At 38.5% G+C, this 13,472-nt stretch overlaps 1 protein-coding gene across 1 annotated transcript; it reads right to left on the bottom strand.

Moving 5' to 3' along the window:
- Positions 1–11,669: 11,669 nt before the first annotated feature.
- LOC120289814 (LRR receptor kinase SERK2-like) lies at positions 11,670–12,547 on the bottom strand. The gene has a single exon (XM_039305166.1). The coding sequence runs from the start codon at positions 12,453–12,455 to the stop codon at positions 11,670–11,672; it is 786 nt and encodes a 261-aa protein (XP_039161100.1). The 5' UTR covers positions 12,456–12,547.
- Positions 12,548–13,472: the final 925 nt, after the last annotated feature.

Raw genomic sequence — 13,472 nt, 5'->3', positions numbered from 1 at the left:
CTTTCCGATGCAATCAGTATTGCTGGTATGTGTCTGTATGGTTCACGTCTGAAATGGTAGAAGATTTGATTTAAATGGAGCCTATGGCCCCGGTTTCACGTCAACTGGGTTGTTTCTAGGTAACATCCTGGAGGGTACCTGCTGCTGAACTTATTAGCCCCGGAAGCATCCCTGAAATTTTCCTTTTCTCCGCGTTGTAACAAAGTCAAAACCAAATCCTGTCGCGACTTAACGTGCAACGCGGTGAGGGGTGCGAGACGACGCTTACGCTTTGTCTGGTCCTACTAAGGAGACCCGGCGTGGGGTCAAAATCATTTCCTAAATCAATTCATCTGAAAAATACGCATACCGACTCACGATTGATTATTAATGTTGATAATCGTGAAAAAATCAGCAGTAATTTTTCGATGCGTGGATGAATTTGGGATTAGAGTGAGTGATTTCTTTTGGCAGAAGACACCACAAGTGCCATAATCAAGACACCCATTACCACTAAGTCGCCATAACTTCAAAACTAAGACACTTAAGCCGCCACTTTTTTTCTCGAGTGGGACACTTAAGTGCCACCTCCGGTGACCCTTCCGGAAATCCTACGTGTGATATTTTTTATTATTTTTGCCTACGTGGCTCGCCTGAGACTCCAAATCAAAGATAAAAATTTAAAAAAAAAAAAAAAATTAAAAATTTAAAAGTTTTAATTTTAAAAATTTCAATTTCAAAAAATTAAAAAAATTTTAAAAAATAAGAAAATTTTAAAAATTTTAAAAATTTAAAAAAATTTAAAAAATTTTTTAAAAAAAAAGAAATTTTAAAAAATTTTAATTTTAAAAATTTTTAAAAAATTTAAAAATAAAAAATTTTAAAAATTTTAAAAAAATAAAAAAATTTAAAAAAATAAGAAAATTTTAAAATTTTTAATTTAAAAAAATTTTAAAAATTTAAAAAATTTTAAAAAAATTAATTTTTAAAAATTTTAAAAATAAAAAAATTTAATTTTAAAAAATTTAATTTTAAAAATTTAATTTTAAAAAATTTAATTTTAAAAATTTAATTTTAAAAAATTTTAAAAAATAAAAAATAAGAAATTTTAAAAAATTTTAATTTTAAAAAATTAAAAAAATTTTAAAAATAAGAAAATTTTAAAAATTTTAATTTTAAAAGATTTTAAAAATTAAAAAAATTAAAAAAAATTAAAAATTAAAAAATTTAGAAAAAGGGGGAGGTGGCGGCGGTGAGGGAGCCGCCGCAGCGGCAAGGGAGCCGCCCGTTCGGCCTCCCCCCCCCCTTTTTATAACTTTTTTATAATTTTAATTTTTTTATAATTTTTCTTAATTTTTAAAAAATGTAAAATTTTCTTAATTTAAAAATTTTAAAATTTTCTTAATTTTTTTAAATTTTTTTAAATTTTCTTAAATTTTTTAAATTTTCTTAATTTTTAAAATTTTTTAAATTTTTTAAATTTTTAAAATTTTTTAAATTTTCTTATTTTTTAAATTTTTTTAAATTTTCTAATTTTTTAAATTTTTTAAATTTTCTAATTTTTAAAAATTTTTAAAATTTTCTTAATTTTTAAAATTTTCTTAATTTTTTTTAAATTTTTTAAATTTTTCTTATTTTTTTTTTTTTAAATTTTTGAATATTTTAAATCTAATTTAATTAATTTATATACTATTATTTACACGTAGACGCGAAACGGCGTCGTTTTGCATTTTCTCCGCCACGTCGCATGCAAACGACGCCGTTTTGGACCGAACCTCGCCGGAAAGTCGCCACGTCAGCCATTTGGCCGGATTTTCGCCGGAGTGGCACTTAAGTGTCCTATTTTACTCCGATGATGGCACTTAAGTATACCATTTTAAAGTTATGGCGACTTAAGTATCCCGACGTGCCAAGTTATGGCACTCAAGGTGTCCTCACCTCGATTTCTTTTTAGATGAAAAAGGTTCACAATAAAATTAAGGTTAGATTTAAAGTTTGAAATTTTTTTAGGAAATTAGATGGTGGGCTATATGCATCTTTAAAAAAAAATGATCATGTTAACTTGTATGCATTTTTTTTTAAAGATTCCATTCACAGCAATCAAAACAAAAAGAACCGCAAACTCCATCGTGCCAGTACTTATTCTCATGATATATAGAATAAAACTTGAAAATTCACAAATTCTTGATCAATAAATATTTTGACAAAATTAGATTATTCTTTTTTTGATTGAAAAAGTGACGGCCCAATGGGGTCTAGTTTTGAATAAGCATTAAGTATTTTTAAAAATTCACTTTAGTTATAAAATGTTTTGAATTTTTCATATGACCCTCATTTGAATGTTATAATTTTTTTTTCAACTACTTAATTGTCATAACTTCTAAAAAATATTTACTTGAGTGTCATAACTTTCAATTGATCACTTAAATGTTAAATTTAAAAAAAAAAAAAAAGTTTACTCAAGTATTAGAAATTCAAAATAGTATAACATTTATGGAGAATGTTTTTAAAAAGTTATACGATACCTATGATTAGAAAAAAAGTCATGGCCCCGGAGTTAAAAAAAAAAAATTATGACAAGCAAGTGATGGCGGGTATACGTATAATACTTGCGATCAATGTGATGTCCTTTTCCAATATTTTCAATCAACAAAAAAAAGAAGAGTTAATTTACTCCTAACTTCCGAAGCAACTCTCGCCGTGCAACTGAAACTCTCCCACCATCTCCTGGGAGTGAGAGGTTTTCTTCCGTCTCCTCCCTCCATCGCGCATTTCGCAATTCTAATGCATTCGAGCTTTCGAAGGATCGCCTGCTCCGACGTCCGCCTCTCCCTGACCCCCCGCCGCCGCGCCACCCGCAGGCCCATCTCCACCTCATCTCCGCCCCCGGACCCCGCAGAGCCCTTAACGCGGCCGCAGCTCAAAACCCTCGTCCTCGGCCGCTACGCCAAGAATGGCAAGTTCTCCGGCCTCGCCCGCCACGTCCTGTCCTCCCCCTCCGTCCTCCTCACCGCCTGCCGGAATCTCGCCGCCCCAAGCCCTCCCGACGCGGCTCCCCTGCCTCCGCCTCCGCCTCCGCCTCCGCCTCCGCCTTCCTCTGCTCTGCTCGACTCCGTGTCGAGGCGCTTCTCGCTCTCCGAAATGGGCCGCGAGATCGCCGAGGGCCGGTTCGACGTCGCGGCATGCTGCGTCGCGATGGCGCCCTCGAGAAAGAAAGGTGAGCCCCTGCTCCTGCCCGGCTTGAAACTGGTCTTGATCGAGGCCCTCAGGATGGTTCGGGAGGTCGTATATGACGAGAGGTTCGCGACTTTCGCTTTCAGCGGGCATGTCGGCGTGGGGCGCCACACGGCTGTGCGATACTTGAAAGCCTCCGTGCAGAATCCCAGCTGGTGGTTCACTGTGAAATTCGACAGACAGAAGTTTGACTGTGCACATGTGAGCAAACTGCGTAAGGTCATTGAAGAGAAAATCGACGATTCTCTTTTTATTGATTTGATAAGGAGGCTGTTTGAGTGCCAAGCCGTGAGCATTGAATTGGGCGGGTGTTATTTGGAGAGAGGGTTTCCTCGAGAGCGGCTTGTATGCAATTTTGATCAACATATACTTCAATGCACTCGACAAGGAAATTCAGGATTCGCCAAGCCCGAATGCGCATGTCCAGACAAGCGTCTTCGTTATAATAGTTTGCAAAAACCTTATGAACACATAGGTTATCTTTACCAATTGATTGAGCAGTCTGTTATCAGTAACAAGCATCAAAGACCGCAAATCTTCATGAAAGATGTGAAATATGCATACATCAAAATATGCAGACAATTACGGCGACTTTAAATTGGGTCACTCTACACTGAACTTATAAGCGTTCCCTTCAACCATCCTCTGACCACTCGCGACATATCGTGGCGTCTCCATGGCGACCTCTCTGTTCACGCTATAACTAATTTAATCAACTTCAGCATCTCTTCTTCTACGTACTTCCCTTGCAAAGAGCGCTCAATTAACACATCCAGATTCCTTTCATCAAAAGCACTTTTCACCCATTCGAACACATTACAGTCATTGGCAAGTCGAGCCAGATCCGAAATGCTCCTTCCCGTTATCACTTCGAGAAGCATGACCCCATATGCATATACATCAGTCTTTGTCGAACATATCCCAGTGATGAAGTATTCGGGATCCACATGCCCATGTGTTCCAGCCACATTACTTTCGACGCAAATTTTTCGTAGTCCATCAACACTGCCAGTCCAAAATCTGAGAGAGCCACTCGATATTTCTCATCCAACAGAACATTCAAGGCTTTAATATCTCAATGGATGATCTTGGGATGCAGTCTTCATGCAAGTGAGCAAGCTCCTTGGCAACTCCGGTCGCAACCCTCATCCTTACTGACCATTCTAGGGAGGTCCCTAGGTCTCAAGGAGGTACGAGTCTATATAACAGAACATATTCTAGAAAGGTTGTGGCCTCCCCCTATCACTCCCCTCCTTAGATACCGTTTATTCTTCCAGCGTCCTCTCGATATTGGGACTTTAGGAGGTCGCGCGCATTAATTGCACTCAACCCACAACCTCCCTCCCCTGATTTCTTCTCCTCTTTTTGTAAAAATATGGATTTTGACCTAGTTAAAAATAAAATAAAATAAAATAAAAAGGAGAAAGAATGAGAGAGGAATCGAGAGTTTTCAGGAGAGGGAAAAGAGGAGAGAGAGAGAGAGAGAGGAAGAAAAGACAGAAAAAAAAAAAAAAAAAAAAAAGGAAAAGGAGGAGATAAAAGGAAAGAGAGAAGGAAAGAAGGGGAGAGAGGGACCGTAGAGAGCTCGAACTGAGAGAAGAAGAAAGAGAGAAAGAAGAAGAAGAAGAAGAAGAGAAAAGAAAAAGAGGGGCTTCGTGCGTTTTCGTCATGAGAGCCTCGCCAAGCCGCGTTAACTACGTAACGCAACGCCCGGTAAGCTCTTGTGCCGCCCATTCATTCAATTGGAGTAATTTCAGACCTAGGGCTTGAAATTCGGAATTTTGGGAAAATTGAGCAGCGAAGTATGATTTTTGAGTCGTTAAGCCGTATATTTTTATAGAAATGGTACTTTGGGATGTTGTGAAGCTATAGCATCTTACGGATCGTGATTTGAGCTTGCGGTTTGTCCGGAACGGAATTTTGAAGTCGGGGGCGCATGCTGGTACTGTAGCGAACAGTAAGTTTCGAGCTTTTTTTTTTGTTGTTGTTTTTGGTACTATTTTGGGATGGCTGAGTCGAGGTTGTTGTTGTATGTTAAGAGATCTTTTTACAGACTGTAAGACGGCTTGAAACGGAATATTGTGGAGGAAGTTATGGCGCGACAAAGTTGACGCATGGGCTGCGCCTTGCGGGAAATCGATGGGTTTTCGATAAATGCGAGCTTTCATGGCACATAGGTGTCGTTTTATTGAAAAATAGGTCTAGTATAGACGAGTCGTTATGCGAATATCTTTTTTACTCGGCCTTTTGATATTGTTTTTCCGTTAATTGTTAGGGATCTGAGTGCGTTGGTTCAAGTGAGCGTTGTAGTTGATTTTCGACTTTCCTAGGTGAGTGGTGCTATCTCTTCTAAGAATTTATAATCTCATGTTTTTAAAATGATAAATGATCGATATTTAATAAGTTATGAATAAGCATATTTGTTGCATAAAATTTGGATCGGGCATTTACTGCATTTTGATATTTAAGGATAGTGTGAGAATTTTTTGTGGGAAATATATGTTCTGTTTGATGAACGAAGTTGAGAAATATTACATGTTTTGGGTTTGTGAAACCATTTCATGAAAAGCTCGATTTAAGATGATTTATGAAAGGTTATATAGTTATTGATTTGTAATAAGCTTTTGAAATGTATTTGATTTGAAATCGATATGTGTTTTTGATGGAGATTATTCAATAGACTTGACCATTGATACTTGATTTTTGATGGCGATTTAAATGAGTTTTCATATTAGTATAAGGCTTTGATGATAAGAAATAACTCTTATATGATTTGATATGTATTTTATATATTGAGTTTGATTTATGAGACGAGTCTTGAAATTATTTGAAAATGTTTTATGAAAAGTATTTTTGGTTGATAAGTTGAGTTGCGAATCTTTTGGTGATACATGAAATGTTTTATGGATTTGGTTTGAGAATTATGGATATTGTGGTTCTGGATTGATGTGGATGCTCAATATCGCTGTGAACCCAACAAGGGGCTTGTGGGTATGTGCATACTATTTTAGGATATCCTTGTGAGCCGAGCCACCAGCTAATAATAGGTGGAGACCTTGCCAAGGGGGGAATCTTGGTCGCCTTGTCACTAGGCGTTGTATCGTGACCATGGTTGGATATTGAGCAATGGATTGGTCAATGGAGTGAACCATTGACATGTGATATGAGTTGGGTCGATGGAATGGACCATCGACGTGTAATTTGAGATTAGTCGATGGAATGGACCATCGATGTGTAATTTGAGATGAGTTGATGGAATGGACCATCGATATGTAATTTGATATTAGTCGTTGGAATAGACCATCAACGCGTAATTTCATTTGATTATCAATATGTGATTTGATGAGATTAATCAATAAAATAGACCATTGATACATGTTTTATGATATTGACCAATGGATTAGACCATTGGCATTTGCTTATTATTATTTTGAATATTTTTGCTTTGAACATATTGTGTTAAAGTAAGAAAAATTATATTTTGGCCTTGAAGGTTTGTTAAATTTCTGGGTTTGGTGTGATATGAGATTAACCAATGGAATTGACCATTGGTGTGTGAATTAGTGAAATTGATCAGTGGATTAGACCATTGATGTTTATTTCGATGTTATTATGAAATGATTATTTTTGCTATAAATATAGCTATGTGAAAGCGTAAGAAATTTATTCTTATTACTATATGTTTGTTATATCATATATTTGGGTTAAAAGAGTTGCGGTTTGATTTTATAAATATGCATAGTGAGTGCTTGATCCACTTAGAAGAGATGCATTATTCACTGAGCCGTGGTTACTCACCCCTCTATTTTACAATATTTTTCAGGTCCCTCGATTAACGATGAGTAGGTACGTGAGCAATATGGATGTGGGGACTTTTAAGAGATAGATTTTGGGAGCTTTGAGGCTGCGTCCTTTGAGTGGAAGGACGGCCGTGTCATCCCCCATTCTTGTTGGTTTTGGGGCGTGACACTTTTTTTTCCCTTTGTTTATCTGTTTGTCGTCTTGCAGCTTAGCTTGGGGTGCTTGTTAGTGTTTTCGTTTGCAGGTTCTTTGCGTTCAACAGAGAATGCAACTTCTCCTGAATGTAAAAGTGAACGATGCTTTGCTGTTGCAGACCCATAGTCTTGTCTTTTTTGAGTAGAGGAGAGAAGCATTAAATGGCTGATAGTCAATGGCTGCCGATTGGGCTCGATATAACCCAACACCGTTTTCAAGCCCACTTGAGAGGGAGAGAGGGAGGGAGGGAGGGGGATACAAATAATTATTTTTATGAGACTCCACTTTTATCTTCTCATTTTCAAATCAATCTTTCTACTAGGTGTCAAAGGAGGATTGTAGGAGGAGACATGTCACTTCCTCCCTCACTTCCTCCTTCTTCTTTTTTTCGCTATTCCATATCTATTTTAACATTACTTTTCAAAGTATCAATAAGGGATGAAAATTATGAGCCAAATATAAAGTTATTTATAGGTATTCTAGTGATCAAAATTTTGTATTTGCAAGCATTTGTATCCATTCAAAACAAGTACCATTGAACAAAGATATTCACCAATTGAATGGGTTAAATCAAATTAGTATCTGTCCATATTAAATTAAAAGTTGAACAGTTCTATAATTCCTTATTTTGTCTGACAAACCTCAAAATTTGAAATTGAAAAATGTTCTTAATATATCTTTATATGAAATCCACAACTCCAAGCCTTACATAAGTTAGCTTTGGCAAAATCAATGGAGGCGGGACTTTTCTTTGTGGGTGAGAAATGAAAGAAGAAGAGCTGAAGAAAGAAAGATGGTTGTCCCAAGTATGTCTTAGCTTGGGTTTTACAGTTCCTTGTTTTTCCATATATAATCATTAGCTTGTGCTACTTTATCAAGCAAAAGAGTTGCAGAAGATAAACAATGTAACTTGTGGTGTACTATGTAATATACTTATGTGACCCTCCCATTACATCATGGCTAATGCATTTATTAAAGTCTTTTCACTTTTTAAGCATGCAAAAGCGTGTACAATTAAAAAATATCAAGGACGTATAAAAATTCAAAGGAACACATATGGGTATGCAAACCCAACAGTCTCGTTTTATTTTTTATTTTATATATGTTTTAGGTAATGGGGTTGGGGTACACTGGGGGACGAGCCAAAGATACAACTACTCCGTACCACACCCAAAAGTTCTAGCAGTTGTACCATCCCAATACTATGTATGTACTATGTCATTTGTCTCCCACCCACAGTATGTCCAAAATCTTAACCCGATCTTTCCAAAATGCTACTAATTTGAGAAATAAGCAAACTACTAACTAGTCTATACCACATAAGTCAATAACAACACATGCAAGGAGGTTTAAATATACAAGACAAGAGATCATTGCGATATCAACTTGCCTGAGAACCTTTCTCAAAATCAGATTAGCAAATATAAAACATTTCCTCTAAAAACAGTAATCCAGTAAAACTTGAATGAAATCTGAAAATGCCAATAATCATCTTTACTATGAATTAGCTGCCACCATCTTTCGGAGAACCTCGTTACCTCCCGAGCATCTCGCATCCATCCAGCATCACGAGGACATTTGGGGGAACCGTGTTACACCCTCAGGCATCTAGAGAAACCCAATTACCCTCTAGACGTCCCTACTACAACTCAAGCAGTATAGTCATTGGGACTGATGATATTTCCAAATCAGACACTCATCCCATGGTGCAGCAATTCAATCATTCAATTTAACATGCCATCCACCATGCTAATGCACAAGAATCAAATCAATTTCAAAATCTTTTTTTTTTTTTTTTTGGTAAAAAACAGTTTCAAAATCTTTGTCCATTGTAAATAAGAGAAATGGTACAAAACAGTTGGTCAGCAATGCCAATTGAATAAGACAGGTTAAAAAAGGAGTTTATTCAAAATCCCAAAATTGATATAAAAGGGGCAAGTCACCATAAATCGCCAAGTAAATCAGTTTCAAAAATTACAAAACTTTAACACAATGTCGATGAGACTCCGAGGAACGTTTTTCTTGAATAACTCAAAACCCGATTAAGCTTGTTCGGGTCCCAATAATTTTATATATTTTGGGTCAAGACAGGGTAGATTTCCATGATAAAACAGTTGAAATTGCGCATTTCGAAAGTTTAAATGAGTTCCAAAAATCATGGGAAAATTACACGTTTAAGATGCGGTCTAAAAATTTCATGATAACATTTGTCCAACTATTTTGTTCAAAACTCTGTGGAAATTAAAAACTGAGTAAAGGTCAGTAAAAATCCGAGAGAATAATTTCAAACCTGCTTCAGTTTTTCAAACATATTTTGAACATATGAAGTCCGAAAAATCCGAAATTAAAGTATGTTATAGAACAAAGTAAACATTTTGTGAAGAAAGCCTCACAAGATTCATACAACAAGAACCAATATAAAATTGGCAAAAGTATGATCTACTGAACCAAAAATAGCTGTATCCTCAGATTCGCTCACGACTTATGCTATTTAAAGCCCAAACCAGCACAAATCCCAACATCCAATATTTCAACAACACATCAGTGAACTCAATAAACCATAATTTCAACAATGCTCGCAATGTACGTTTTCCGAAATCGTTGACTATCACGACTATGTACAAAATCAACCAAGACGATTAAAATCTGATGAACTTGACCTCAACGTGCGGCAATCAACTTACATAACATAAAAGGGAAGGCAATTTACTTGCCTCAAGTCCGTAGAAATCTCTTGCGTTAGTTAGGAAGGATGCGAGAACCTGAGTTACGATTGGTCCTCCGGCGGTTTGAGACAAACCGAGAAACACAAACAGGAACAGCGTTGGTTGGCTGGTCTGGTTGAACGAGGGCGCATCGCCGGCGAAGGTGGTGGCGAGTTGTGGCGTCGCGCGGCCAAGGGACTGAACGAAAAGGGCGGGATGTGAGCGTGTCTGGGCGATGCTGAAGGATGAATGAAGAAACATGGGCTGGCTGGATTTAAATTTTTGGTTCTTCACTCTTTCCACCGTCTTTGCAGGGTCTTGGTCAACATTTTCAACCCGTGGCAGCCCCAAGGAGAAGACAGCTAGAGGGGAACCTGGCTTGGCCGGGTAAATTTTCATTTACCTCTTTCACTGCTTCATGGGCGTGGTCAACATTTGATTGCCACATTACTCCCACTCGTGTCAGCCCAAGGAGAAGCCGGCTGGGTGAGGTGACGTGGGTTTGGGGCTAAAGACTCGGCAGAAATTTTGGTGCATCGTATTGCCATAGTTGGCGGCCAATTGAAGCGCCAACTGGAGAAGACTCGGCCAGGCCGAGCGGTGCGGCAACGTGGTGGTGGTGCGGTGACACAACAATAAGGTGGCATGGTGATGACAGGGACAAGCTAAGGTGGCAAGTCCTTGCAGTGGTGCGGTTTGATGACAAGCTCGATTACATGACGTGAACCGTTAAGTATTTGAGGCTCATTATCCCATCAAGTGAAAATTCGGATGTCACAACTTATATCCCCAATGACTAAGCCGGAAGACCCCGTGCACCTTAACTATAATTTCTGGAATCCATGTGCGATTGATGACACATGAATTTTGTTTGTATTCATGGCTAGGAAGAAATTATAGCATGTGGTTCACTTTCATTGAAATGAATGATGATCTTTTAAAATCTAAATTGATGACGGTGACGACAACAGCTATCGACCAAACTCTAGAAAAAAGGGAAGCGCGTGTTTCTCGACTAGTGCATGACAGCTGTGCTCGCTTCCGGGAGAAAGGCGTCAACTCGGTCCTGATAGCTCCTCTGGATCAAGATGAGATGCAGACTCGGCGAGGGTGCGTCCTGATAGCTCCTCTGGACCAAGATGAGATGCAGAGTCGTCACGGGTGCTGGCAGATTCTCTTAGCTCAAAAGGAAACACCATCTCCTCTTTTTCACTCTCCCATCTGTCATTTAAGCTACGTCCTTCGAGAATTTGGACTGCTTCCGACATTGTGGGTCGTTTTGTTGGTGACTCTTGGACGCACAAGAGAGCCAGTTTGACTAATTTCTCAGCCTCTTTCTCGTCGTAGTGTCCCCTCAAGTTCGGATCGACCAGACGTCCCAACTCGTCATGTTCCACAATGTCTTTCACCTCCTTAAAACATGGATTTGTTTCACCTCCTTAAAATCATGGATTCCTATTCTGGTTAGAAGCTGCCAAGGAGAAACCCTCATACTAAAGATGAGCTCGAGGAGCACCACCCCAAATGCGTAGACATCATTCTTTGCTGAGAAATTCCCGTGCACCACGTACTCTGGAGGCATAAATGGATATGTACCGCATACTACATCGGTACTGTATAACTTTTCTGATCTATCCAGGGCAGCCATCTGGTGCGGTGCCCTGGCGCTTTTCGACTCCTGGATCCTGCTGCTTCCAATCTTCATGGTTCACCAATCTTGCCAAGCCGAAGTCCCCAATGAGAGGGTCGAAGTTCTCATCCAACAAAATGTTCGAAGGCTTTATGTCGCGGTGAATTATCTGAAGACTGCAATCCTCGTGAAGATACGAGAGCCCTCTCGCCACTCCTAAGGCAATGTGCATCCGGGTAGGCCAATCGAGAGGGGGTTGCAATGCGGAGCACTCCCTCAAGTGGGAATCCACATTGCCGTTGACCGCCAATGGATATACCAACAGGTACTTTCTTTTTGGTCAGAAATACCGACAGGTACTTTACCGGTTGTGACCTTGCCTTTCTTTTCTTGACAGGTTTTTGCGGCTCCATTGAATCGCAAAAGCCGAGCAGTTGGATCAGATTCCGGTGCCTGGCCATACTCCCAACCTGCACTTCAGCACAAGCCTGCACTTCAGCATCGCCAGATGCTCGGGCACATCTTTTTATTGCCACTACAGATCCATCAAGCAAAATTCCTCTGTAGACCGTACCAAACCCACCTTCTCCCAAAACATTCTCTTTGCTGAAATTGCCAGTCGCGACTTTCAGTTCCTGGTATGTAAATTTTCGAAGCTGTACCTGGGGATGAAGTAATTGGAGATTCGAGTCGTCGGATGATGTGTTCGGCCTCCAGCAAGAAACCTCGGCGGCAGGGGCAGTGAACCCGCAAGAAACGCCTTCAGTGGCTCTGCCTGCGACAGCCATGGCTCGGGTGAAGCTCTTGCCAAGTGGAAGGCAAACGGTGGACGACGGAGTAGGAGAAGGAGCAAACAGAGAGTTAAAATCGACCTCCTCGGTAAAATCGATGGTGTGAAATTTGAAAACCATCTTTCCTGGTTTTCCGATGCAATCTGTATTGCTGGTATGTGTCTGTACGGTTCATGCTCTGAAAGGGTGAAGATTTGATTTAAATGGAGCCTATGCCCCCCCTGGTTTCGCGTCGACTGGGTTGTTTCTAGGAAACATATTGGAAGGTGCCTGCTGCTGAACTTTTTAGCGCCGGAAGCGTCCCCGAAACTTAATTTTCTCCGCGTCGTAGCAAAGTCAAAACTAAATCCCATCGCAACTTGACGCGCAACGGTGAGGGGTGCAAGACTACGCGCTTGCGTTTCGCATGAGTCCTTCTAGTAAGGAGGGAGACCCCACGCCGGGTCAGAATCATTTCCTAAGTCAATTCATCTACAAAATACGCATACCCACTCAAGATTTGATTACTACTGTTGATAATCATGAAAAAATCAGTGATGATTATTTTATGCGTGGACGGATTTTGGATTAGAATGAGTGATTTCTATTTAGATGAAAAAAGTTCATAACAGAATTGAGATTTAACTTAAAGTTTGAGATTCTTTTTTTTAGATAAATTAAATCGTGGGGCTACCTACGTCTTTGAAAAAATGATCACGTTAATTTGTTTACATTTTTCTGAAGGATTCCATCCATAACAATCAAATAAGAACTACAAGCTCTATCGTGCTAATACTTTTTCTCATGATATATAGAAAAAACTTGAAAAATCACAAATTCTTGATCGATAAACATCATTTTTTTTTCTTTTACAAAATTAGGTCATTCTCTTTTTTAATAAAAAATTGATGGCCCAATGGGGTTTGGTTTTGAATAAGCATTAAGTATTTCAAAAAAATTTCACTTTAGTTAAAAAATATTTTGAATTTTCAAAAAAATAAAAACAAAACAAATCTCATGACTTTTTCGTATGACTCTCACACAACTTTTTTCTCAATCATTTAATTGTCATAACTTAAAAAAAAATATTCAGTTAAATATCATAACTTTCAATCGATTACTTAAATACCCAATTTTTTTTATAAAGTTTACCCAAGT

The sequence above is a fragment of the Eucalyptus grandis genome, chromosome 11 (genome assembly GCF_016545825.1).
Source record: "Eucalyptus grandis isolate ANBG69807.140 chromosome 11, ASM1654582v1, whole genome shotgun sequence".
Taxonomy (NCBI): domain Eukaryota; kingdom Viridiplantae; phylum Streptophyta; class Magnoliopsida; order Myrtales; family Myrtaceae; genus Eucalyptus; species Eucalyptus grandis.
This window is presented reverse-complemented; position numbering and strand designations above follow the sequence as displayed.